Source organism: Cherax quadricarinatus, chromosome 72, assembly GCF_038502225.1.
Source record: "Cherax quadricarinatus isolate ZL_2023a chromosome 72, ASM3850222v1, whole genome shotgun sequence".
Taxonomy (NCBI): domain Eukaryota; kingdom Metazoa; phylum Arthropoda; class Malacostraca; order Decapoda; family Parastacidae; genus Cherax; species Cherax quadricarinatus.
In genome coordinates this window covers 10,178,986-10,206,440 of record NC_091363.1, presented here as the reverse complement: position 1 = coordinate 10,206,440, position 27,455 = coordinate 10,178,986, and the positions used below count along the sequence as shown (strand labels likewise).

At 44.3% G+C, this 27,455-nt stretch overlaps 1 protein-coding gene across 2 annotated transcripts in view; it reads right to left on the bottom strand.

Moving 5' to 3' along the window:
* The window catches only part of LOC128701249 (alpha-1,4-N-acetylglucosaminyltransferase), a 50,943-nt gene that overhangs the window by 13,955 nt on the left and 9,533 nt on the right, over positions 1–27,455 (bottom strand). Inside the window, exons 1-2 of one of the 2 annotated variants that reach the window (XM_070100407.1) lie at positions 11,728–11,985; positions 6,877–6,975 (exon numbers count right to left, since the gene is read on the bottom strand). In XM_070100407.1, coding sequence (XP_069956508.1) covers positions 6,877–6,973 — 97 coding nt within the window. In that variant the 5' untranslated portion in view covers positions 6,974–6,975; positions 11,728–11,985. Of the gene's footprint in view, positions 1–6,876; positions 6,976–11,727; positions 11,986–27,455 lie in introns of those variants that run through there. The other variant, XM_070100406.1, reaches the window with a different exon arrangement.

The window sequence follows — 27,455 nt, the reverse complement described above, 5'->3', positions numbered from 1 at the left end:
TTTGTATGTACTAACTGTCAATAAATAACATGATTCTTTTTTATTTAGGTTATAAACGTTGTCATGTCATGTATATATATATATACACATTGTTTCAGGCTAAGTACATGTAAAGGGGGTTTGCCACTATTATGTGGCTGCAAGGGTTTATCATCCTGCACAACATACAGTGTAGAGAGTGAAAATTTGTCTGTCATTCCTAGACACGTGTGCTAGCTGTGTTAAGTGCTGCGGGTTTGGAGTAATTAACGAGTAGTGCAGTATTGGTAACTCTCGTGACGACTGTGGCCCCGTGAATGACCTTGAAAATCGCACTGCGTCCCGCAGGCCACTACACCCACATTGCCTGTGTCTAGCGAGGTGAATATCCCTTCCTTGTTCCTTCTATTCACCGGTATCCTTTAACCCATCGCCAGTGTGAAACTCCTGTCAGCTATGAGTATAGCTGAAGGTGTTGACGTAGATGATGGTGAAGGCAGATTTGAAACATATTTTAGTAAACAGGCTCGGAAAAAAGAACGAGGCTTCCAGAGGAAGCTTGCTGCAAGCAATACAGTGGGCGCACACCCTCCCAAAGCTGTCAGGTTAGATTTCCCTAACAACACTGATCAAGAGACCAAGTGTAACTGGTTTTTCGAAGCTAGTGTAGACAATCATGAGAAAACGATTAAGTTTGTCCACGATGAGGATAACTACGTCTTTGTGCCTAATGATTCAGCATTTATAGACAAACTTCTCACTCACGAATATGCCAACATCAAACTCCAAGCTGACCCACCAAGGGCACCTAAAGTGCTTATTGTCATCTACAACGTCAACAAGCACTTGAATCCTCAATATCTGGCGTCAGAGCAAGTTACAAGCCCTCGTCGACTTTCCAACGGTCTGATATTAGCTGAGTGGACTGGCCAGGGGACTCTGCCACGCTATATTCACTCCCGTGCAGCCCTCAACAGACGCTATTACATTGCATTGTACAGACCTCCTCAACGTCTATGTTATAAGTGTCAACGCTGGGGCCACATCGCCAGGAAATGCCCATCTAAGTCACACTGGTGTGCAGTGTGTGCCAACGCTCACCCTTCTGAACGGTGTTATGATATGATCAAACAGCAACAGACTGTTGCTAAACAATGTATCAATTGTAATACCTCAGGAGTCACAGCAGCTCATGCTGACTGCAGTGTGAGGGCTGCCCGCATCGAAGCCAACCGCACCTCACCCTCTACCCCTCATAATGGCCCCCCAGGACTACCAGGTACCTCGGGTCTGAATACCAGCTCATGCCTGCCCTCAGACAATGGGGTTGAGCACCTCACCTGGGGAGCACGTCAACAGACCTCCATCACGTCGGCTGTCAATACCAGCCTAGCTGAGTCAGCTGACAGTCAGCCAACGAGCTCAGCTGACCGGGACTTCACGTCTCCAGATGTTCCAAGTCTTGCTCCTGTGGTATACAACCTGATATCGCGCATAAGGGTACTGGAAACAACAATTTCTCCTGAAACAACAACTTGAGCAACACAAGGAGAGATGTGTAGTGTACCAATAACAAGATTGTCAAAATTTGTGAAAGCAAGTGTAAGGCTGCTGAACAAGGTGGTGGTGGTGTTCTTAATTTCAGTAATGACGAATATAATACTTGTATTGATAACTATAGTGAGCATCATAATGAAGGCAATGGTGTCTATGATGTTAGTAATAGTGATGAGCGTAATATAAGTGGTGGTGAAGAGTGTGATGAGGGCAGTTGAGTAGACGAAGACTCCCACGAGGCCTTACAACTGGAAGTGCACTTAACAAACTCATGGACAAGGGTAACACTGTTGACATTGATAAGGTCTGCCATTTATATGAACAATTTTTTCATTATGCTGAGAAACTCAACAAGATCCCAGGACTACTATAATGGATCAAAACTCGTATAAACTTTCTATATTAAGCTGGAATATTGCATCACTTAGAAAAAGACTTCCTGATCTTCATCATAAAGTAACCACCGAACCCATTGATGATGTGTGTCTACAAGAGGGCAGAGTCCCTGAAAAATCCCAACCCCCTAAATTACCATCATTTGTTGCATATAACCTCAAATCTACTAACTCTTGTGTTCTATATATTAAAAAATCACTTCCCCATCAACTTCTTGCACATAAGAAAACAGAGGGGCTACAGTATCACGGTGTTAGGATTTATATAGGGAACTCTGCTCTCAACATATTTAACTTATACGCTCCTGCTGATAAGTTTAATTACTTGGAGCTCCCAACTTGTGCTCATTCTGAACCTTCTCTTATTATTGGCGATTACAATGCGAGACACAAAAGCATTGGAAACTCACAGTTTGGTAATCGTAATGGCAATCAACTGTTGTCACTCTTAAACAGTCATGATAATGTGCAAATTGTAGGTGACCTTGAACCCACACATATCTATGGAGGAGTCCTTGATCTGTGCCTGGGCTTCAACATTACTTCTGCCAGCTGTGAGTCTTCCATTGTAACAGATATAGCGTCTGATCATTTCCCTAGGCTAACCTCACTAGATATTGGTAATACTACCCTTCCTGGTGGGATATTCAAACGGAAACGTTTTAATGTTCCCACTGATCAGCATGATAACTTTGTTGCACATGTGACTGACTGGTATAATTCCTATGAGTGTTCCTCTGTAGATACCTTTAACAATGACCTTGTGAGCAGTATTCAGAACTACTTAGAGCCGCCACTGCAACCTCTTGGTACTCTAAACCCAACAAACTTCCATAATAATCATACCTCCTTCAAAAACCATACTTATTACAATGATTCTAAACTTCGTACACTGAAACGTACTGCTCGCAGACTAGGCCTAGCCTATAGAAAACATCGTACCCCTGGAATGCTGAGGCTCTTCCAAACTGCCCTTGCTGCTGCCAGAGATCGTATGACAGAACTGCGGCAAACAGACTGGGAAAAATTTGTCAACGGTCTTAATGCTCACACCCCACTTAGCCGGGCATGGAGGGACATAAATAGAATTAAGGGTAACAGAACTGGGCAGATCGCGCACCCTCATCCTTTGCATAGGGCGAATGAGTTAGTCAGTGCTTGGGCTGCTACACCTAGCTATGACAATCTTCCCAGTACCACACAGGCAAAATTAAATGACAAATATGATGCAAGGGAGAGACTTGTTTGCTTTATGCTCAACAAGGCAGATGACTGCAACATTCCTTTTACTAATTATGAACTTGATGCAGCACTAACTAAGGGCAACTCCACGTCGCCTGGTGAGGATTGTATTACTTACAACGTACTCAGATTGCTGTGTCGAGTACCAGGTAATCCATTACTTGAATTATATAACATGAGCTATGTAACTGGGGAGCTCCCTTAATCTTGGACCAACAGTCTCATCATTCCAATTCCTAAGCCCTATCAACAAAATGCATTTCGCCCTATATCTCTTACTAGCTGCTTGTGTAAAACATTTGAGAGAATGATTCTTAATCGTCTCATGTACAGAATCAAACAATTTTTGTCTCCCCGGTTACATGGTTTCATGCATGGAAGGAGTGTGCATCATTGCATAGCCACCTTTCTCACTCTGCACACTGACAGCTCATACACTACGTTCCTTGACCTTAAATCCGCTTTCGATGTAGCCAACCGACATGTACTCATTAGTGAACTTGCCAGAATGGATGTTGGAGGATGGCTTCTCCGCTGGATTAAAGGCTACCTGTCCAACAGAAAATCGTCTGTGTTGTTCCAGGGACATAGAAGTGTAACTAAAGACTTTGAATTAGGAACCCCACAGGGAGGTGTGCTCAGTCCCACACTGTTCAATATTCTAATTAATGCATTATTTAATGCTATGCCTAGTCAGCCCCATCATTATGTGATTAGTTTTGCTGATGATATAATGATTCACACCACCGGATTCTCCAACACCCAAAACATTCTTAATCATGTACTAGCCTCGTGTCAGGACCTGGGGTTGATAATCTCTACTGATAAAACAAAGATACTCAATAGGCGTCCTCCTCGACAGAGAGGCACAGTTCGTCAAATCCAATTGCATGATGGGTCTCTTCTAGAATATGTAAGCAGATACAGGTATCTAGGCTTTGAGGTTCCACTACTTGGACCTGTTGTAACAAGACTGTCGCCAATACAAAGAAAGACTAAGAGCACTTAGAGTTGTAGCTGGGTTTCACCCCAGGTATGGTGCTAATATTAAAATTGTGAAAATGATGTATCTTGCTTATATTAGATCATTGGTTGGTTATGCTGCGCCACTACTTGCTCTTGTGTCTGACTGGAAGCTTGGAGGACTGGAAAAACTGCAGAACAAAGCAATGAGGATCATTTTAGGATGCTCTCGTACTGCCAAAATTTTAAATATGCAAAAAGAACTTGATATTCCAAGCATCAGAGATCGTGTTACTGAAAGAAATATCCTAATTGGGGTTAATATGTTCAGGCAAGCCCATTCAAACCCCTGCACAGAAGCCCTCCAAACTTTCCTCAGCACTGGTGAACACTCCTCCAGATGGATCGAAAAAACTGGAACCGACCTCCGCATGAATCAGATACATGATCTATGTCAAGTAAGGCAACAGCGGCACTTCTCCGCTCCATGGAATATTACCCCATTCCAAACTACCATTCCTCCATTTCCCCCCAAACTACTTATCACAACCAAAACTTCGCCTTGAAGCCAAACATGATGCCTTTAGCTGTACTGATAACTTAGTCACACAGCACACACTCTCGCAAATTATTTACGTTGATGGTTCTGTTCACCAATCCACTGGTGCAGCTGGTAGTGCTGCTGTTGTCGTACAGAGTGATGGCTCTCTTAAAGAAATTGGAGCACGCATCAATAATTGGGCCTCTACCCTTCAGACAGAACTGTTTGCCATACTCCTTGCACTGAAATGCATCTATGTATCTAAGATTGACAGTTTAATTGTAACTGATTTTCTGTCATCCATAAATGCTCTCAACTCATTAAGCATAAATTGTGGCATGCTTGTGTCAGAAGCCAGACACAGGTATGGTAAGATTGTGGACAGTGGAGTCAGATTGCACATGCTGTGGATTCCATCTCACATTGGTCTTCAGATGCATGATAGAACTGATAAATTGGCTAAGCTGTATGCTTTCAAAGAGGGAGTAGATTGCAATCTTGGCTTGTCAGGTAGTAGTTTGAGAAGAATAATACGAAAAGAACTTCAACTGAATTTCATTGACTTAAGACTCAGGGAGATTGACACCAGTGAGTCCATCTATCATCATTCTATCATGCAGGAGGAGCCACATGTCTATGGTGCATCCAACAAAATAAGCAGACTCTTGAATGTCACTACTGCCCGGCTCCGGCTGGGTTACAAGTACCTTTGGCAGGTTAAATCACCACCACCAGATGTAGACCAAACGAAATGTAAACTTTGCCAGATGGACTATTGTCACACCTTGCGTCATTATGTACTGGAGTGCGATAAAATTAATGAATTTAGAAACAACTCACTCAGAAGTGTTCAAGAAATGGCTAAGTATTTTATCCACACTGGTATATTACAGACCATTCTGGAGAAATACCCTGACTTTGCTAGCTGTAAATAAAGCATTACCACATGTGTGCGTGTGTGTGTGTGTGTGTGTGTGTGTGTGTGCACTCACCTAGTTGAGATTGCAGGGGTCGAGTCCAAGCTCCTGTGTGTGTGTGTGTGTGTGTGTGTGTGTGTGTGTGTGTGTGTGTGTGTGTGTGTGTTTGTGTGTGTTTGTGTTTGTGGTTTTTTTGTGTGTATGTGTATGAGTGTGTGTGTGTGTGAATGTATGTGTGTGTGTGTGTGTGTACGAGTTTGTGTTTGTGTGTTTATGTGTGTGTGTGTTTGTGTATGTGTGTGTTTGTGTGTGGGTGTGTATGTGTGTGTGTGTGTGTATGTGTGTGTGTGTGTGGGTGTTTGAGTGTGTGTGAGTGCGTATGTGTGTGTGTGTGTGTGTGTGTGTACGAGTTTGTGTGTGCGTGTGTGTGTGTGTGTACGAGTTTGTGTGTGCGTGCGTGTGTGTGTGTGTGTGTGTGTGTGTGTGTGTGTGTGTGTGTGTGTGTGTGTGACTCAACAATCAATATTTGCACCAATAATTCATTACAGTTGTGACCGGGTGTGGAAGTGTGAATTGCTCATTACTCTGGAATTTGTTCATGATTGTAGCCATGTATAAACGTAAGTAACCATTCTTACAGGATTCATTACCTTTGTAACTTGTGAGTTCATTACCTTTGTACCTAGTTCAGCTATCAAACTTTGGAGACCAGTCCCTGGACCCATTACGTACCTCTGTAATCTGTAAATACCTTTGTAACTTGTCATAATTGTGACTAGACCTACCTGGAGTTCATTACCTTTGTAAATTGTGAGTTCATTACTTTTGTAAATTACGAGTTCATTACCTCTGTAACTTGCTCAGCTATCAAAACTTTGGGGTCCAGTCCCTGGACCAATTATGTACCTCTGTAATCTTTTGACTACCGCCCACAGGATGGGTATGGGGTGCATAATAAACATATTAAACTAACTAACTAACATTGAAGGGGTTTGAGTGAGGGCTACAAGTGTGTAAAAGTTTTTGGTTCAATGGATTAGGTATATTTTGTGGTGTGATTATAATTGTGTAAGTTTTGTTTTTGGTCCATTTTTTTGGACAAAAACAGTTTTTATGTGTATATTTTGTACTATGTATGCTTTAAAATAAAGTATAAAAAAAGGTACGAGTGAAGGTGAATGTATACGTATTAATCTTTTTGGTTACGTTCCGTTGATGGGGAAATATACGATATGCTAAAAGATGGAAGGGGTTAGCGAGGAGAAAGACGCATAGCACTTACCTGAAGTAGTGGTTGTGGGTGAAGTATGGCAGGGGCGGTCACCAACAGCAGGACAGGTCGGTGTGGGTGGTGATGGGCGGCGCTCTCCACGGCACATGCCTGTGAGTGGTAAATGATGTAAATAAGGAACTGGAAACTCCTTCAAAAGCCATAAACCAACTGTCAGTTGTTCCTACAACAAATTTTAATAATAAGTAAACTACTCTAAACTTCTCACAGATTATCTTAACGTAACAAAAACACCATTCACATTCAAACTAATTCTTACACGAACAGTTAGAAAAAAAAATAGATGTTTCGGTTGCTTGGCGATCCGAGAGGTATCACCCGTATTTCATACCAGCCCCAACGTACAATACTTATACACAAATAATCCGTACATAGGAGAAAGAAGCTTATGTATATGGGATATATGTGTACTGTTCTATTCACGGTATTGTGCCTTTTTGTTGTTTACAGTCCTTTTATATAAGCAAGAATTATAATACACTGTGCAGCACAAGCTTCTAATTTTCTGTTCCTTCTATATCCCTGTTAAACAGAAAAAAAATAGTAATATCTTTGCCTTGTAAGTATATACCTTTGTGTTAGTCGACTTTTGTGGGTGGCATTCCATGGAGTGGAAGCATACTTAGTGCTGGACTATGAAGCGAGATGACGTACGATTACAATTCCGTCTGTATATGAGCTGAGATAGTATAACAGTCTATCCTGTATATGAGCTGAGATAGTATAACAGTCTATCCTGTATATGAGCTGAGATAGTATAACAGTCTATCCTGTATATGAGCTGAGGTAATACAGCAATCCATCCTGTAATCATTGTCCTCATTGCTCTCGGGCCGTGTGGACAGGCTGTGCAGTCGCTCCTGAATCAGCTGGTTTTCTGCACAGATTTCCTCAGTACTTTCATAATGGTGGAAGGTGGACGTAGACGTGTCAACACTGTTTGTCTTGAACTTGTGAAGGGATCGCTCAATAGTCAGAACACCCATCTTTTGCTGACGGCGATATTAATAGACACGTATGGCATCGCAAATGAGGAGCTCTATGGCGTGTCGTTGAATGGTAGTTCAAGGCTTTTCGTCAAATTCCGCCAGAGTAGCAACTATGAAAATATGGTGGCCAGGTACCAGGATGTGGTTAAGCCGGTTAACCCTGGTGTTACTGTCCACCTCCATGATGTATCACGGCTTTACACTTGGATCAAGGTGCGTAATGTTCCTTTTGAAGCTGATGAGAGTGATTTAAGGAACGTTTTTGGGCGTTATGGTATGATACATTTGGCGACATTGGGACGTTGGCGTGATGGACCGCTTGTTGGTATGCCGGAAGGGTCTTTTTTCCTTAAAACAACAACATAACTATCTTTAACTACAATATCAGATCTTTAAGCAAGCATTACGATGACCTCATAGGATTACTAAATTCCTTACATGCCAATATGTCCATCATTACACTAACTGAAACCTGGCTAAAGCCTGATAGTACAGATGTCTATGCCATTCCTGGTTACACAGCCATACACAACTGTAGGCCAGACCAACAAGGGGGTGGCACAGCCATATACTACTCAGACCAACTAGAATGTATCACTAATACTTGCACAAGGGATGAACATGGGGAATATATAATAGCCAAATTCAAATCCAAATACCTACAAAAACCTCTCACATTGATAAACATCTACAGAGTTCCACAGTCAAACATTAGCCAATTTAGTCAAAACCTAGGAAATATGATAACTGATGCACGCATGAACAAAGATCACTTACTACTCTCAGGTGACTTCAATATAAATCTCCTGCAAGACCAGGACCCACACGTTACTGAATTCACAAACACAATGAGTAACTGTATGTTGCTACCAACAGTAACAAAACCTACAAGAGTTACAGAGACTAGTGTTTCCCTACTTGACCACATCTGGACCAACACCATATCCCCTTTAAAATCAGGCATAATTACGGATAATACCACAGACCACTACCCTACTTTCCTCATAACAACTCTTGGTAAACTACCCCAAGACACTGCTAAAGTCACCTTCAAACTTCACAATGAGGCAGCCATTAATAACTTCACAACAGCAGTAGCAAACATTGACTGGCACACTGAGCTAGAAATCTATACAGATATTGACGAATGTATTAATACTTTTCTAAAAAAGACCCAATACCTCTATAACAAGCACTGCCCTAAAAAAACTAAACAGATGACAGCTAAGAGACTGAACAGTCCCTGGCTAACACCCAGTATTCTCAAATCCATAAATACAAAACACCAATATGAAAAACAGTACAGAATGGGTCACATAACCAGAGACCAAACAAAACGTTACTCGTCAATCCTAACCAGCCTGATAAGAAGGGCAAAAAAATTGTATTATGAGAACAGATTATCCAACTTACGAGGTGATATAAAAAAGACCTGGAAAACCCTATCAGAAATTCTGGGAACAAAAAAGATATCACGAAATAGCGAAATAAAATTAGCAAAATCAGATGAACCCCAACTCCCACCAACAGAAACAGCAAACAGACTCAATGATTTCTTCTCCACTATAGGACAAAACCTTGCCAATAAAATCCCAAGCTCAGATACCCCACCAAATGACTACCTCACCGGCAACTACCCGAACACACTGTTCCTAGCTCCGACTAACCCATACGAAGTCCCCCTTATTATCAACGCACTAAAAAACAAGGCAGGAGATTTAAATACCTTACCACCCTTTATATACAAAAAAGTGTCACAAGTGCTATCACCAATCATTGCAACACTCTTTAACAAATCCATTGAATCCTCCACCTTCCCTACAGTACTCAAAATAGCAAGGGTCACCCCGATCCACAAAGGAGGAGACCAAACAGAGTTGAATAACTATAGGCCAATATCCAACTTACACCCTCTCTCAAAAATCTTCGAAAAATTAATTCATAAACGAATCTACTCCTACCTTATCTCCCAAAACATACTCAACCCCTGCCAATTTGGATTCAGGCCTAATAAAAATACTAATGATGCTATTATACACATGCTAGAACATATATACACTGCAATAGAGAAAAAAGAAGTCCCACTGGGGATCTTCATTGACTTATGTAAAGCTTTTGATACAGTTGACCATGACTTGCTCCACGTAAAATTGTCACACTATGGTATAAGAGGGCACTCCCTCAACTACCTCAAGTCATACCTCAGCAACAGAAGCTAATATGTGTACGCAAATGGGGCAAACTCTTCTGCACAACCAATTACAGTTGGTGTCCCACAGGGAAGTGTCCTTGGCCCTCTTCTCTTTCTCCTATACATAAATGACCTACCAAATGCTTCGCAATTACTCAAACCCACACTATTTGCAGATGACACTACATACGTCTTCTCCCACCCGAGCCCAGTCACGCTAGCCAATACTGTAAATACCGAATTACAGAAAATATCTACCTGGACGAGGACTAACAAACTTACACTAAACATTGACAAAACTTACTTCATTCAGTTTGGTAACAGAGCTACAGATGTCCCTCTTAACATAATGATAAACGGATCACCTATCACAAAGCTAACAGAGGGAAAATTCTTAGGAATCCACCTTGATAATAGACTCAAATTTCATACACATATACAACAAATTTCTAAGAAAATTTCCAAGACTGTAGGCATACTATCGAAGATACGGTACTATGCTCCACAGTCAGCCCTCCTGGCCCTATATCACTCTCTTATTTACCCCTATCTCACCTATGGAATTTGTGCATGGGGCTCAACAACAATTAACCATCTCAGACCACTAATTACCCAACAAAAGGCTGCAGTTAGAATAACAAATTCTTACTACAGGCAGCACACTCCACCAATATTCAATACACTAAACCTACTCACCATACAAAACATCCATACTTATTACTGCACCTATTACATACATAGAACACTTAACTCTGATATTAACCCTCCCCTCAAACATTTCCTTGCCAACCTCAACAGAACACATGACCATAACACAAGGCACAGATCACTCTTTGATGTTCCTCGTGTCCATCTCACACTATGCAAAAACTCAATGCACATAAAAGGCCCTAAAATCTGGAATTCATTACCTGTAAATATAAAAGAAACACTACCTGTTTATAAATTCAAGTCTCTTCTCAAAGATCACTTACTCACCCAAAACCAAATAAATACTGAATAACTGAACCTTATAAATTGTATATCTTAAATGTTTCTCACAATTATATCACATAAATGTTAAACCTAAAACCCAATCTAACTTTATTATTTTTTAAATACACTACCTAACAGAATACTCCATATGACTGAATGTACAACAATGCAAGCAACCATATGACCTGTCTTTGTAATACTCGCTTGTGCTTTATAGTAATCTGTTTACATTAATGTTTTATCACTGATTTCATCATTGCTTAGTTAATCTTAAGTTAATTTTAAGCCAGCCCGTAATGCTATGCATAGTATAAGTGGCTTTGGCATGCTGCTCTTATCTGTATTTTTTTGTACCTCTGTATGTGTGCTCAAATTGTTAATAAATAAATAAATAAATAAAATCTCCCTAAAGCACCCTATACCATCGTACGTGGTGATGGAGGACTTCCGTACTCAAGTCTTCGTTACATACACGGGTCAGAGGTGTATGTGTTGACTATGTGGGACATATGACCACATCGTGGCGCAATGTCCTATGCGACGAGGTAGATCAACGAATGATGCAAGGACTGATGATGCAACGAAGCAGCAAACATACGGCAACGCAACGTGAGTCTCTGGCACTGGAGACATGAAGTGCAGAGGTAGAGAGGGAGACAGAGTTGTCTTCTACATGTGTGACCCTACCTGGAGTTGGAGAGGACGTAGGCTTGGTGTCGGCGACGGGTGAAGAGGATTCTGCAATTGCTCAGGATGTGATGGAGGCATCCATTCAGGAGGCTCTGCATGAATTGCTGGGCGTTTTGGCGTCTGCGATGACCCATGCTTGGCTGGAAAACGAGGGTGTAGAGGCAAGGGCAGGAGGCCCCAACTTGCAGGTCGCGTGTGGTGTGGAAGCTGAGCAGGTTGTAGTAGTGGACGTCCACAGGGATACCAGTCTAGAGGAGGATATGGTTGCAGATCGTAGCTCTCGCAAGAGAGCTGCTGTGATAACCGATAGTGATAAGATAAGATAAGATTTCGTTCGGATTTTTAACCCCGGAGGGTTAGCCACCCAGGATAACCCAAGAAAGTCAGTGCGTCATCGAGGACTGTCTAACTTATTTCCATTGGGGTCCTTAATCTTGTCCCCCAGGATGCGACCCACACTAGTCGACTAACACCCAGGTACCTATTTGCTGCTAGGTGAACAGGACAACAGGTGTAAGGAAACGTGTCGAAATGTTTCCACCCGCCGGGAATCGAACCCGGGCCCTCCGTGTGTGAAGCGGGAGCTTTAGCCACCAGGCCACCGGGCCTGGTGGGCAAAGGTCTGGGAAAAAAGCATGGTACGATGTGCCCCGTAGGGGTACAATACAGGTGGAACAAAGAGTGTTGAGCATGTGAAAGGGAAAGGCACGGGGGGGGAGAGGGGGGTACTCGTCTAGGATCTAAGAGTATTAAGGTGTCTAAAGGCAAGCCTCCATTAAATCCTTCAAGTGTATTACTTTAAGTATTAACGGGTTCAAGTCAGTAGATAAATATAAGAGTCTGGAGGTATTTTTAAAGAGATATGTACCTGATGTCGTGTTCCTGCAAGAACACAATTATAAAACATTGGGAGAGTTAATGATTGATGGATACGATGTGTACATGGGAACCTTCAAAACTAGGGAGGCCAAGCCCATGATGACACTCTTCAGGTCACTTGTTCTATCTAGGCTGGAATATTGCTGCACTCTAACAGCACCTTTCAAGGCAGGTGAAATTGCCGACCTAGAAAATGTACAGAGAACTTTCACGGCGCGCATAACGGAGATAAAACACCTCAATTACTGGGAGCGCTTGAGGTTTCTAAACCTGTATTCCCTGGAACGCAGGAGGGAGAGATACATGATTATATACACCTGGAAAATCCTAGAGGGACTAGTACCGAACTTGCACACGAAAATCACTCACTACGAAAGCAAAAGACTTGGCAGACGATGCACCATCCCCCCAATGAAAAGCAGGGGTGTCACTAGCACGTTAAGAGACCATACAATAAGTGTCAGGGGCCCGAGACTGTTCAACTGCCTCCCAGCACACATAAGGGGGATTACCAACAGACCCCTGGCAGTCTTCAAGCTGGCACTGGACAAGCACCTAAAGTCAGTTCCTGACCAGCCGGGCTGTGGCTCGTACGTTGGTTTGCGTGCAGCCAGCAGCAACAGCCTGGTTGATCAGGCTCTGATCCACCAGGAGGCCTGGTCACAGACCGGGCCGCGGGGGCGTTGACCCCCGGAACTCTCTCCAGGTAAACTCCAGGTAATGGGTTGTTCTGCACGATTGAAAGGTGGTGTGGCATTGTTAATTAAAGAAGCTAGCCCGTTTTCTCTGCAAAGATGTGAGGTGGGGAAGGAGGGGCGGGTGGTTCGGGTTGATGGCGCATGGGGTGGGGTTCAAGTGGGTTTCATAGGGGTGTATGGGCCTGCGGAAGGAGACATGGGCGTCAAAAATAGGCTCTTTAGGGATGTCCTTGTTTACCATTTAAGATCGCTGCCAGTCGTAACGATTCTAGGTGATTGGAACTGTATTGTTCGCCGTAAGGACGTATGGTGGCCCGGTGGCCTGGTGGCTAAAGCTCCCACTTCACACACGGAGGGCCCGGGTTCGATTCCCGGCGGGTGGAAACATTTCGACACGTTTCCTTACACCTGTTGTCCTGTTCACCTAGCAGCAAATAGGTACCTGGGTGTTAGTCGACTGGTGTGGGTCGCATCCTGGGGGACAAGATTAAGGACCCCAATGGAAATAAGTTAGACAGTCCTCGATGATGCACTGACTTTCTTGGGTTATCCTGGGTGGCTAACCCTCCAGGGATTAAAAATCTGAACGATATCTTATCTTATCTTATCTGAACCTAGAGGAAGGGGTTTTTTCTCGGGGTATTTAGGGGATCTGTTGCGAGGTGTGAATGTAGCGGACGTGGCAGGGGAGGAGGTGGGAGTCATGCATACGTTCATTAGGTGCGATTATGCGGCGAGGCTGGATCGAATCTATGTTTCTCGGGGGGTGAGGGTAAGCAGTGTGTGTGCATTGAATGTGAGCTTCTCTGATCATAGAGGGGTTCTGGTAGACTTGGATTGGGAGGGATTGCCAAAGCGTTTCAGGGGTTATTGGAAGTTGAATGTTGGGTTATTGCGCAAAGGGGATGGGAGGGAATCTTTTGAGAGTGCTTGGGGGAGATGGTGGGCAGATGGTTGGGGGGGTAGACATTCTTGAGTGGTGGGACACAGTCGGTAAGGGGAAGGTGTGAGGGAAAAGTTCAATAGATAGGAGTAGCGAGGGAGCGTATAGTAACAATAGTTTCATTGCCAGCTACTTGTTAAGGTAGGGTAAGTCCATCTCCTGCTATTTCCCCTCTCCCCTTTTTCCCCCTCCCCAAAAGTGTAGACAGCCTTTACTGTCAGAATACACAGCCTAGCTGTCTGCTCTGACTAGTTCATATTTCACGGCATTTAGGTGCTGCCCTCTGTAGGCTCACCCAGATCAGTGGGAGGCTCAGCCCAGCCGCTCTCACTCCTAGGCCGACTGACTTGACAGACACAAGTACTCCCCCTCCACGGACTGGCTTGCGGTCACTCCCTCACACTGCCCGTTGTGTACTCACTCTTATCCAATTAAAGCCAAACTAGTCCACGGCTGTATCATTGCTACCTACGCTACCTTCATCGGCACTAAACCGCTGTTCAGCAGTAAGAACAGCAATAACAGTGGTGGCAGCGTCTTGACGGCCATTTATAACGGGCTTGTTTGGTAGGTGCTGCAAGTGGGTGGTTAATGATACGTTCTTCGGAGGCTTCTTACTTTATTGTTAAGTCGTAGTGGGTACACAAGGCTTGTGTGTTGTGCCCATGGCCCGGGCAGGGCCATCCCACGAGAGAGAGCTAGGAGTACTTGTGTCTTGCTGCTAGGCCGCTGTGTGAGTGAGGGTGAGGCAAGTCTGGGCATACTGAAGTGGGAGGGCCTATAGATGGCAGCACCAGCATGGTGCGAAATATGAACTAAGCTGGCAGACAGCATGGGCTGTCTGTGCAGACAGTACAGGCTGTCTACATATGCTCGGCCACCTACCACGCATCATCCCGACGCGACAATACTGGTAGTAAAAGAAACTCGGTCTCTCTCTCATAGGAACAGGGCACAGAACACAAATTAAAACATTTATATACATATGAACATGGAAAAAAACTTCCTACAGGGAGGGAAGAAAAAAACATGTGGGTGTGCTAAACATCGTGGTCAATGGCAGTGAGCGTTGATGGGCATCACTGCACGCCTTCCTGCGTCTGGACAGATACTGCAACACGGGAGACATCGCTGCGGCTGAGCTGTGACGTAACAGGGTACGGTCTCCTCTGGAACGGTGACGCAGACATCGTAAGAGTCGCTGCATGTTTCACTCAACCTGGGGCACGACATGCTGGTGCCCTCGAGTGAGGCGTCGACAAAACTCGGCAACTGGACAGGACTTCTGGCAAGCGACTCAGGAGGACACTTCTCGACTGGTACTGTCGCTGGGCTGTCACTGCCAGCGAGCGTGGAGAGAGTCGTGGCAGAGACGACTGGGCAAAACATCTGGGAGTCATAACATCATACACCAGACTGCAGTGAGAGAGCTAGCAGTCAAAGTGACATCTTTGTGCAGGCTGCTCACTGAAGCTTGTGACACGAGGCTGACACAGCGCCTGCCGACAGGCCTGACTACGGCTTGGCGAGTATCATCTCTCCACAGTTGGAGTTATAGCAGAGGTTAGTCTAAGCGTCCCCAGACTTGTTTCTCTACATATAACTGCACTCTGAAGGTGCGACGAGCATAAAAGCTTTCTGTACAAGAGGGCTCATACGCTCAGGGCTGAGTAATCAGCTGTCAAACACACTGGTCACACGGGTGACTTAACACAGTGGTGCTACTCAGGTCTGGCTCAGACCTCACTGGACACACGGAAACTTTACACACCTGCGGTACAACATGGCTTAAACTAGCAAATGATGATTTTCTGTGCATAAAACTGACACTAAGACATATACTAAAATGTGAGAACACTGACTGAGAGGAATTAATTAACACGACATATATCTTCTCTCAATCTTCTCGACAATATTAAAATAATTACTAGAAACACTCGATGTGACATCATGTGATGTCAGGCGTGATGACGTCAGCAGCACTGACGTCAGCAGACATCTCGAGGTGACGTCAGCAGCACTGTGACGTCAGCAGACATCTCGAGGTGACGTCAGCAGACATCTCGAGGTGACGTCAGCAGACATCTCGAGGTGACGTCAGCAGACATCTCGGTGACGTCAGGCAGACATCGTGACGTCATGAAGTCGGGCAGCATCGTCGGTGATGTCAATGTGATGCGGGCAGCAGACCACAGCATGTGGCCTTGGGACATCTGGTAACTCACGTAGCTCGTAGGTCTACGTGACATCGCCCACACCCACGTGGCGTCGTGATCCACGTGGCATCGTGATCTACATGGCACTGCCCACACCCACGTGGCGTCAGGATCCAAGTGGCGTCGTGATCTACGTGGCATGCTGGTCCACGTAGCTTCGAGTGGCCTCGGGCACTCGGATACACAGCTCTGGCAATGAATTCACATGGAAAACAGCAGAAAACAAAGCAGAGGGAGTGGGCAGTGGTGAGTGTATGGTAGTGTGGTGGTGAGGAGCGTGGGTGAGTGTATGGCAGGGGAGCATCTGGCCATTCCTCCTCCTCCTCCACCCACAAACACGTGGAGAAGCTCACACTGGATGCAGAAATTACCACAAAACTTACCTCTGGCTTGCTGAAACAGCTGTGCTGAGCTGAACAACAACAGCAACATACAAGTGACGCTGAACACGTGACTTGAGAAACAGCATGGGACACTGTAGCGTGGAGTCACTGGGACGCCACTCACAATTCTCGAAGAAATTCGGCAAATTTCGGCTGGATCCTGCTTGTACCTGTGTCTGGGTGCTCAAACGTGCAGACACGACATCAGGATAACTCATTGAGAGACGGATGCTTCTTGTGTAGGGTGATGAAGTGAAGATGACTTCAAACCTCTTCCTCCCTCTCTCCAGGCAAACACAACTGCTGCGAGCACGGCTGTCACCATTTATAACGGGTTTGTTTGGTAGGTGCTGCAAGCGGGTGATTAATGATACGTTCTTCGGAGGCTTCTTACTTAATTGTTAAGTCGTAGTGGGTACACAAGGCTTGTGTGTTGTGCCCATGGCCCGGGCAGGGCCATCCCACGAGAGAGAGCTGGGAGTACTTGTGTCTTGCTGCTAGGCCGCTGTGTGAGTGAGGGTGAGGCAAGTCTGGGCATACTGAAGTGGGAAGGCCTATAGATGGCAGCACCAGCATGGCGCAAAATATGAACTAAGCTGGCAGACAGCATGGGCTGTCTGTGCAGACAGTACAGACTGTCTACAAAAGTGATAGTTTGATTGCCGGCTGCTTGTTAAGGTAGGGTCAGTCTAGCTCCCACTATCCTTTCCCCTCCCTCTTCCCCCCCCCAAAAGGTGACGTGTGGGGCTCCAGTCAAACAGTAAATCACTCGGCTCACAGCTCCCAACACTACTCTTGGAATGACAGAGAGGGTCACCTGCCAGCCAATGAGAAGAATAGAAGTGTTTATCATTGTCTGTTATTATTTCTTTTTCTATTCATTAATTTTCCTGAGGAGGAGCCAGCCTTGGTAATACTGACTGAAGTTACAGGGCTGAGTAAGCCTTCACAGAAGGTGAGGGATTTTTATCAGAAACGGGGAAAGGAAGAGTGGAGATATCAATATGGTGTTTCACATTACCTTGAAGGTCAACTGCAGGAATGCTATATGTGAGGGGGGCGAGTATCCGGTGGTTGAGATTGAGGGTTTAAAACAACTGATTAGGGACATTCAAAATCGTGAATTTGATGCGGCACGAATCACGGGAGGAATTGATGAGGTTTTATGGGGCGACTGTCCTTCGGCATATGTCTTGAGAGAGCGACGGAAATAATGAGCTTGAGTGTCCAGGAGCAAATGGATGGGTATCGTCAGGGGCAGGTGCTCATGTCATCAGAGGGTATGGGTTGCTATGTGGATGCATGGTACGAGATGCATGGGAAAAGAGTGGGGGTTAATGATGGACGTTTAGGCATCTGCGATGACCCATGCTGGGCTGGAAAACGAGGGTGTAGAGGCAAGGGCAGGAGGTCCCAACGTGCAGTTCACGTGTGGTGTGGAAGCAGAGCAGGTTGTAGTAGTGGACGTCCACAGGGATACCAATCTAGAGGAGGATATGGTTGCAGGTCGTAGCTCTCGCAAGAGAGCTGCTGTGATAACTGATAGTGATGACGTTTTGACTCCTGGGCAAAGGTCTGGGAAAAAAGCATGGTACGATGTGCCCTGTAGGGGTATGGGTGGAACAAAGAGTGTTGAGCATGTGAAAGGGGAAGGCACGGAGGGGAGAGGGGGGTGCTCGTCTAGGATCTAAGAGTATTAAGGTGTCTAAAGACAAGCCTCCATTAAATCCTTCAAGTGTATTACTTTAAATATTAATGGGTTGAAGTCAGTAGATAAATGTAAGAGTCTGGAGGTATTTTTAAAGAGATATGTACCTGACGTCATGTTCCTGCAAGAACACAATTATAAAACATTGGGAGAGTTAATGATTGATGGATACGATGTGTACATGGGTTGTTCTGCACGATTGAAAGGTGGTGTGGCATTGTTAATTAAAGAAGCTAGCCCGTTTTCTCTGCAAAGATTTGAGGTGGGGAAGGAGGGGCGGGTGGTTCGGGTGGATGGCGCATGGGGTGGGGTTCAAGTGGGTTTCATAGGCATGTACGGGCCTGCGGAAGGATACATGGGCATCAAAAATAGGCTCTTTAGGGATGTCCTTGTTTACCATTTAAGATCGCTGCCAGTCGTAACGATTCTAGGTGATTGGAACTGTATTGTTTGCCGTAAGGACGTAGAACCTAGAGGAAGGGGTTTTTTCTTGGGGTATTTAGGGGATCTGTTGCGAGGTGTGAATGTAGTGGACGTGGGAGGGGAGGGGGTGGGAGTCATGCATACGTTCATTAGGCGCGATTATGCGGCGAGGCTGGATCGAATCTATGTTTCTCGGGGGGTGAGGGTAAGCAGCGTTTGTGCATTGAATGTGAGCTTCTCTGATCATAGAGGGGTTCTGGTAGACTTGGATTGGGAGGGATTGCCAAAGCGTTTCAGGGGTTATTGGAAGTTGAATGTTAGGTTATTGTGCAAAGGGGATGGGAGGGAATCTTTTGAGAGTGCTTGGGGGAGATGGTGGGCAGATGGTTAGGGGGGATAGACATCCTTGAGTGGTGAGACACAGTCGGTAAGGGGAAGGTGAGGGATTTTTATCAGAAATGGGGAAAGGAAGAGCGGAGATATCAATATAGTGTTTCACATTACTTTGAAGGTCAACTGCAGGAATGCTATATGGCAGGGGGGTGAGTATCTGGTGGTTGAGATTGAGGGTTTAAAACAACTGATTAGGGACATTCAAAATCGTGAATTTGATGCGGCACGAATTGCGGCAGGAATCGATGAGGTTTTATGGGGAGACTGTCCTTCGGCATGTCTTGAGAGAGTGACGGAAACAATGAGCTTGAGTGTCCAGGAGTAAATGGAGGGGTATCGTCAGGGGCAGATGCTCATGTCAACTGAGGGTATGGGTTGCTACGTGGATGCATGGTACGAGATGCATGGCAAAAGAGTGGGGGTTAATGATGAGGTGCTAGGGGAAATGGGTGAATGGGTATGTTGTAATCTAGAGCATAAGGATCGGATGAATCTGAGTGGACCTATAAGCAAGGAGGAGATTAGAATGGCAGTGGAGGGTATGAGTGTGGGAAAATCGCCGGGGATTGATGATATTCATTGTGATTTTTATAAAGAAAACTGGGAATGTTTGTGTGAATTTTTAGTGGTTTTATTTAATGCTATGAAAACCAAAGGTAGATTGGGGGAACAGCAACGTACGGGTGTGGTAGTCATGGTTCCGAAAAAGAAGTCTTGTGATTATGTACACGATTATCAATCGATATCTTTAATGTGTGGTGATTACAAGATCTTTGCTAAAATGTTAGGGAATAGGATGAAACGAGTTCTTGACAAAGTTTTGGACGAGGGTCAATATGGTGTGCCTGGGCGATCAATGTGTGTGGGGCAAGGGATCATACGTAGGTTTATAGACGAAAGTGGAGGGGCAAATAAAGGTGGGGGTATTAGCATTGGATTGGCATGCGGCATATGACTGTGTGGAGCGTGAGGCGCTGTGGAAGTTAATGCAGTGGCAAAGGTTTGGGATGGAAATCATCAGTTGGGCAAAGGTGTTGCATGAACAGGCCATGGTACGGTGCAGGTGAATGGTAGGCTAGGAAAACTAGTTAGGATGGAAAGGGGCTTGAGGCAAGGGTGCCCTGTGTCACAGCTTCTCTTTGCGTTGATTCAGGATCCGTTCTATAGGGCTGTGCGAGGGAGTGTAAGGAAGTGAAGAGAGATGAAGTGGCTGTGGAACCAGGGATCGTGGGTTATGTGGATGATACCACGGTTCTATTTAGGAGGTCAAAGGATTTATGAAAGGTGGGTGAATTGGTGGAGCATTTTGGAAGGGCAACAGGGATGACGGTTAATAGGGAAAAGTCTATGCTTATAAGGGTGAGGGATGGCGTGGGTGGGGCTCTAGGACAGGAAGAAGACTGGCCCCTGGTGTGTCAAATTAAGGTGTGTGGGGTTGTTCATATGGGGAAATCTTCAGAAGGCGAGGGAGGTGAATTCGAGAGAAGCTGTGGATAGGGTTCTGGGTAGATTGGCGGGATTGCGTACAGGAGGTCTGACGTTACATCAGCGTGCTATTGTGGTGAATTTGCTTTTGTATGGTAAGCTGTGGCATGTGGTAGGTATATATCCCTTGAATACGTGCAATGAGAAGCGTCAGTTGAAGCGTGTATATCGATATAATTGGGGTTTGGGATGTGACTGGTTATCGAGAGATGTTGTGTGTCTTCCGGCATGCCGGGGAGGGCTGGGGTTAATGGCGTTGCATCAAAGGATGTTGAGCATGTATGTTAAACACAGTTATTTGAGGGAGGATAGGGTTGCAGGCACAGGTTTGGCATGGGTTCGAAGGGATTTGGAGTGTTGGATGAGGGGTAGAGATGTCCAGATGTGTGAGGGAATGCTGAGGTTATTAATTTATGCACGGGACCCACGCAGGGTCAAGATAGGAAGACTGGCTCAGGTAGGTGGTAGGGAGGTGGTTGCTAAGGTGGAAGGTATATATCCGATGTATGCGTGGAGTGATATATGGGGCCGTTTAAAAGGGTTACGATTGAAGGGAGGTAATGTTTAAATTTCTCCACAATATATTGCCGTCTGGAGAAGTGTTGGCAAATAGGAGTGTGGAGGAGGGTGGGGAGTGTTGTGTGTGTGGGGACATTGACACTGTCTTTCATGCGGTATTTTTTTGTTTTTGTGCGAGGTTGGAACCAGTGAGGGAGTGGTTTAGTAGGGTTTTACGTATGGTGGGTGGAGGTGGAATTAGTGTTTTAAGGGCGTTAAGCTTAGATGTGGGGGGGGGGGGGGGGCGTGCCGGTGCAGAACGCAATGGGGAAATAAGTAGGGCACTGGCAGCGATATTTTATGGGAAGCAACGGAGGAATAAGGACATCACTGGGAACAGGTGGCATTTAACCTTTTTCGGAGGGACATCGTAGCTTCCGCGTCAGGGACTTATGGGCGTTGCAAGCTTAAGGGGTAAAATGAAGCTGGCTGCTTGAGGTATGCATGGGCGTGAGTGATGCTTCTGATAAGTAAAGGTGTGGTGTACGGTGTGATAGTTCAGTAAGCTTGGTCAGTTTCAGAAGACTGCTTAGTTAAGGTTAATGAGATATAATGCTGTAATGATATAATAATTAGTTAAGCATTTGAGACTGTTCAAAGATTACTTCCAACAAAATTCACTGAAATGTATCAATTCAGCCATGCTTTAGTAAGAGTCCAGTTATTTTGTAATAATGAATATTTCAATATGAGTATGTTGTGACTTTTCTCCTTTACTGCATAAAGTTTTTGAGGAGATACATTACAAATTCATTATTTTAAAAATAATTGGATTTCTCCTAACATAAATAGACTTAACCATTCTGTGGAATCTGCTGTGAGTAATTCGTCTGTGATCAAAAGGTTCCAAGATTATACATATGCTGTATAAATTTTGCAGTTGATGATTTATATGATCATGTAATTTGTATAATGCTTATTTTTGTTATGGAGTCATGTTTTAGGATAATTACCAGAGTTTGTTTTTAAGTAAAATCTCATAAACAGTTGCATGTCTATCTAAAAGTTACATAAACTAATGTTTGATCACTGCTGTGATCATTAAGTGTGCGAATGATGTGGATGTATTTATAGATGGATTTTAATGGGGGGCTCCCCCCCCAACAGTTTTGTGTGTATGTGTCAGATATTTTATCATTTGGTATAATGTGTGTCAGTGAATGGTATATATGTATTTTGCGTGTTTGTTACACATTCCTATTTTGTATTGGGTTTTCAAAATTTTTCTACTGCACTTGTGATATGATTCTTAGTAATCTTGTTCAGATCTTGTATTGTGGTGTTATTTAATATTTTATAAAACCTTGTAATTTATAATGTTTTAAATAAAATATAAAAAAATCCATCCTGTATATGAACCGAGGTAATATAGCAGTCCATCCTGTATATGAACATAGGAACTTTAACAACTCAGCCTCTAAGTTCAACTATGTGAAAGAAAACTATTTGCAGTACTTCCTCTGATGTCAGATTTGTTCTCTCACTTATTTATTTATTTGTTTATTTATTTATTAATTTTTTGAACATGATACAGAGAAGTACAAGGAATACAATTTTTAAACTGCAGCATGACAAAGCCCCTTGTATGCAGAGCATTATGGGCAGGCTTAAAATTTATTTAAGATTAAATAAGCAATGATATATTCAGTGGTACAAAAATTATTGTAAAACAGATAACAATTTAGTACAAATGAGTATTACAAAGACAGGTCATATGGTCATTTACTGTGTTGCTGTGTAATCACTAGAATGGAGTATTCTGTTAGGTAATGAAGTTAAACAGTAACAAAGTTTGATTGGGTCACAGGTTGACATTTATGAGATACAATAATGAGATACATATATGAGATACAATAATGAGATATATATATGAGATACAATTTATGGGATACAATTATTCAGTATTTATTTAGTTGTGGGTGAGTAAGTGATTTTTGAGAAGAGACTTGAATTTATAAACAGTGTTTCTTTTACATTTACAGGTAATGAGTTCCAGATTTTTGGGCCTTTTATGTGCATTGAGTTTTTGCATAGCGTGAGATGGACACGAGGAACATCAAAGAGTGATCTGTGTCTTGTGTTATGGTCATGTGTTCTGTTGAGGTTGGTAAGGAGATATTTGAGGGGAGGGTTTATGTCAGAGTTAAGTGTTCTATGTATGTAGTAGGTGCAGTAATAAGTATGGATGTTTTGTATTGTGAGTAGGTTTAGAGTTTCGAATATTGGTGGATTGTGCTGTCTGTAGTGGGAATTTGTTATCATTCTGACTGCAGCCTTTTGTTGGGTGATTAGTGGTCTGAGATGGTTTATTGTTGTTGAGCCCCATGCACAAATTCTATAGGTGAGATAGGGGTAAATAAGTGAGTGATATAGGGCCAGGAGGGCTGACTGTGGAACATAGTACCGTATCTTCGATAGTATGCCTACGGTCTTGGAATTTTTTTTGGAAATTTGTTGTATATGTGTTTGAAATTTGAGTCTATTATCAAGGTGGATTCCTAAGAATTTTCCCTCTGTGAGTTTTGTGATAGGTGAAAAATTTATCATTATGTGGCCTGGTGGCTAAAGCTCCCGCTTCACACACGGTGGGCCCGGGTTCAATTCCCGGCGGGTGGAAACATTTCGACACGTTTCCTTTCACCTGTTGTCCTGTTCACCTAGCAGCAAATAGGTACCTGGGTGTTAGTCGACTGGTGTGGGTCGCATCCTGGGGGACAAGATTGAGGACCCCAATGGAAATAAGTTTGACAGTCCTCGATGACGCACTGACTTTCTTGGGTTATCCTGGGTGGCTAACCCTCTGGGGTTAAAAATCCGAACGAAATCTTATCTTATCTTATGTTAAGAGACACATCTGTAGCTCTGTTACCAAACTGAATGTAGTAGGTTTTGTCAATGTTTAGAGTAAGTTTGTTGGTCCTCATCCAGGTTGATATTTTCTGTAATTCGGTATTTACAGTATTGGCTATTATTATGATTATTATTATAATCAAAAAGAAGCGCTAAGCCACAAGGGCTATACAGCGCTGCAGGGTAGGGAAGGAAGCGAGGGTATTGGATGGCAGAAGGGAGGTGGGATGATCAGTAGGTTACAGAAAACAGCGGGGCAGGGGATAGTACGGGGGAAGAGGGTAGCAAGAGATTGAAGTAGAAAGGGCTGAAGGTATCAGAATTTGTGAAGTAAGTCAGTTGTTGTCAAGAAGTCAATGAGAGAGTCTGGATGAAAGGTGGGTCCATCAGCGAGAAGGGAAGGTAAAGAGAGAGCAGCAGAGCGAAGCCGATGACGGAGGTAAATTCTGCGTGCTCGTTGATAAAGTGGGCAGTCCAACAGAATGTGGCTGACTGATAATGGAGCTTGGCAATTCTCACAGAGAGGAGCAGGGCGCCTCTCCATGAGATATCCATGAGTGAGACTAGTATGGCCAATGCGAAGACGGGAGAGAGTAGTCTCCCAACCTCGACACTGGTGATAAGAAGACGGCCAGTAACCTATACTCGGTTTAATAGATTGAAGTTTGTTGCCGAGCATAGTAGACCAACGTTGTTGCCAACGGGTGTGAAGGTGGGAAGATATTGCAGCAAAATAGTCCGTAAATGGAAAACCTCTATATGAAACTGGTAGGTCATGTACTGCTGACCGCTTGGTAAAGATGCGGCGTAGCCAAAGTTGGATACGGAGGACTAAGTGGTGAGGTGTATCAAATTTCTGTATAGCCTGTAAAGCACTAAGGGAGTCTGAGACAACCACAAATGATGACAAAGGCATAGATACAATACGGATAAGTGCAGCAAGGATGGCATACAATTCATCAGTAAAAATACTAGCCGAAGATAGTAAATGCCCTTGTACGACACTGTCCGGAAACACTGCTGCGAATCCGACGCCGTCAGAAGACTTAGAGCCATCTGTGTACACAGCAATGGCATGAGAATGAGAGTGAAAGTGATCAAGAAAAAGAGAGCGGGAAGCAACTGTAGACAGTTTGGCTTTCGAGTAAGGGAGAGAGAGCAAGAACAGACTCGAACAGCTGGAACTTCCCAGGGGGGCAGGGAAGAGTGAGATGCTACATGTACATAGAAAGGTGGTAATTGAAGAGAAGACAAGAGCGAATGAAGGCGAAGAGAGAAGGGATGGAGTAAACAGGGACGGCGAACAAATAATGTCTACTAATATCAGTGACCATTCTATAAATGGAAAGATTGCGGAGATCATGAGAGCATACATAGTAGTGAAGGCAATGGGCATCACGACGATCATCGCGATCGGATAAGGATGGAATGTTCGCTTCTGCATAGAGGCTCTCGACAGGGGAAGAGCGAAAAGCACCAAGGCATAAACGTAATCCTTGGTGACGAATGGGGTTAAGGCTAGAGAGAGTAGCAGGAGATGCCGCTGAATAGATCTGGTCACTATAATCAAGTTTCGATAAAATGAGGGTGGAATGTAGGCGAAGGAGGGTTCGACGATCAGCTCTCCATGAAAGATGAACAAGGGTTTTAAGAAGGTTCAGCCGGCTGTGACAAGTTGCCTTCAGAGAGGTAATGTGAGGTTTCCAGGATAACCTACGGTCAAAGAGGAGGCCCAGAAACTTGCCTGTATCACGTTCAGGGATACTGGAGCCATAGAGGTACAAAGGATGATCGGAGATGACAGAGCGTCTAGTGAAAGTAATTTGGTGGGTTTTGGTGCTGGGAAATTTAAACCCATGTGTGGTGGCCCAATTGGAAACACGGTCGACTGCATGCTGGAGAGAAACTGTAATGAGGTGACAGTCAGCGCCTGCACAGGCAATAGCGAAGTCATCAACATAGAGTGATGACCAAATATTTGATGGAAGACTAGAGGCCAAATCATTAATAGCAAGGAGAAAAAGTGTTGTGCTCAGAACACATCCCTGGGGGACACCTTCAGCTTGGATAAAGTCCGGGGAGAGCACATTATTAACCCGAACACGGAAATGCCTGTCAGTTAAAAAGTTCTTAAGGAAGGATGGTAGATTGCCTCGAAGGCCTAAGGAGTGGGCTTGGGCTAAAATATTATACCTCCAAGTTGTGTCATATGCCTTCTCAAGGTCAAAAAATATGGCAATAACTGAGTGATTATTCGCAAAGGCATTACAAACATACGTATCCAAGCATAGTAAAGGGTCTTTGGTAGAACGTCCCTTACGAAAGCCATATTGACGAGTGGAGAGACTGCTATGTGTCTCTAAATACCACACTAAACGTCTATTTACTAGGCGTTCCATCACTTTGCAAACTGCACTGGTAAGTGCAATGAGACGATAGTGGAAGGCTTCATGTCCCGTAGTGCCTGGTTTGCGGAAAGGGAGAACAATGGCAGATTTCCACAGCTGTGAAACAACTCCTTGTGACCAAATAAGATTGTAAAGGCGTAATAGGACTGCAAGGGCTGACTGATGTAAATGTTGTAGCATACGAATATGAATGTCGTCGGGCCCAGCTGCCGATGATCGGCAAGCTGAGAGTGTTGCCTCCAGTTCTTGAAGTGTAAAAGGCACATTATACTGTTCTTCTCTGAGAGAAGAAAAGTCCAAGGGTGCTAACTCTCTGGCAGATTTTAAGGAAAGAAATGAGGGGCATAGATGGAGTCCCTGAGAAATACGGACCAGATGATTGCCAATTTCATTGGCAACATCTAGTGGGTTTGCTATATCAACACCAGCAACCCGCAGAACAGGAGCCGGGTCAGGAGAATATTTACCACTCAGTTTTCGTACATTTTTTCAGACTGCACTCATAGAGGAAGCAGAGGTGATGGTGGAGACATAATCTCGCCAGCAAGTGCGTTTAGCGTCATGGATGACACGGCGAGCGATCGCACGCTTCTGCTTAAAATCAAGAAGTCTCTCCGAGGTTCTGTTGTACCAGCGTGGGATGCGAAGAGGTGGTGAATATGAAGGGGAAGTAAGAATGATTGGGAAATGATCGCTGTCATGTAAGTCTGGGAGAACAGACCAAGTGAAGTCTAATGCGGTGGAGGAAGAGCAGACTGAGAGATCGATGCAAGAGAGAGTG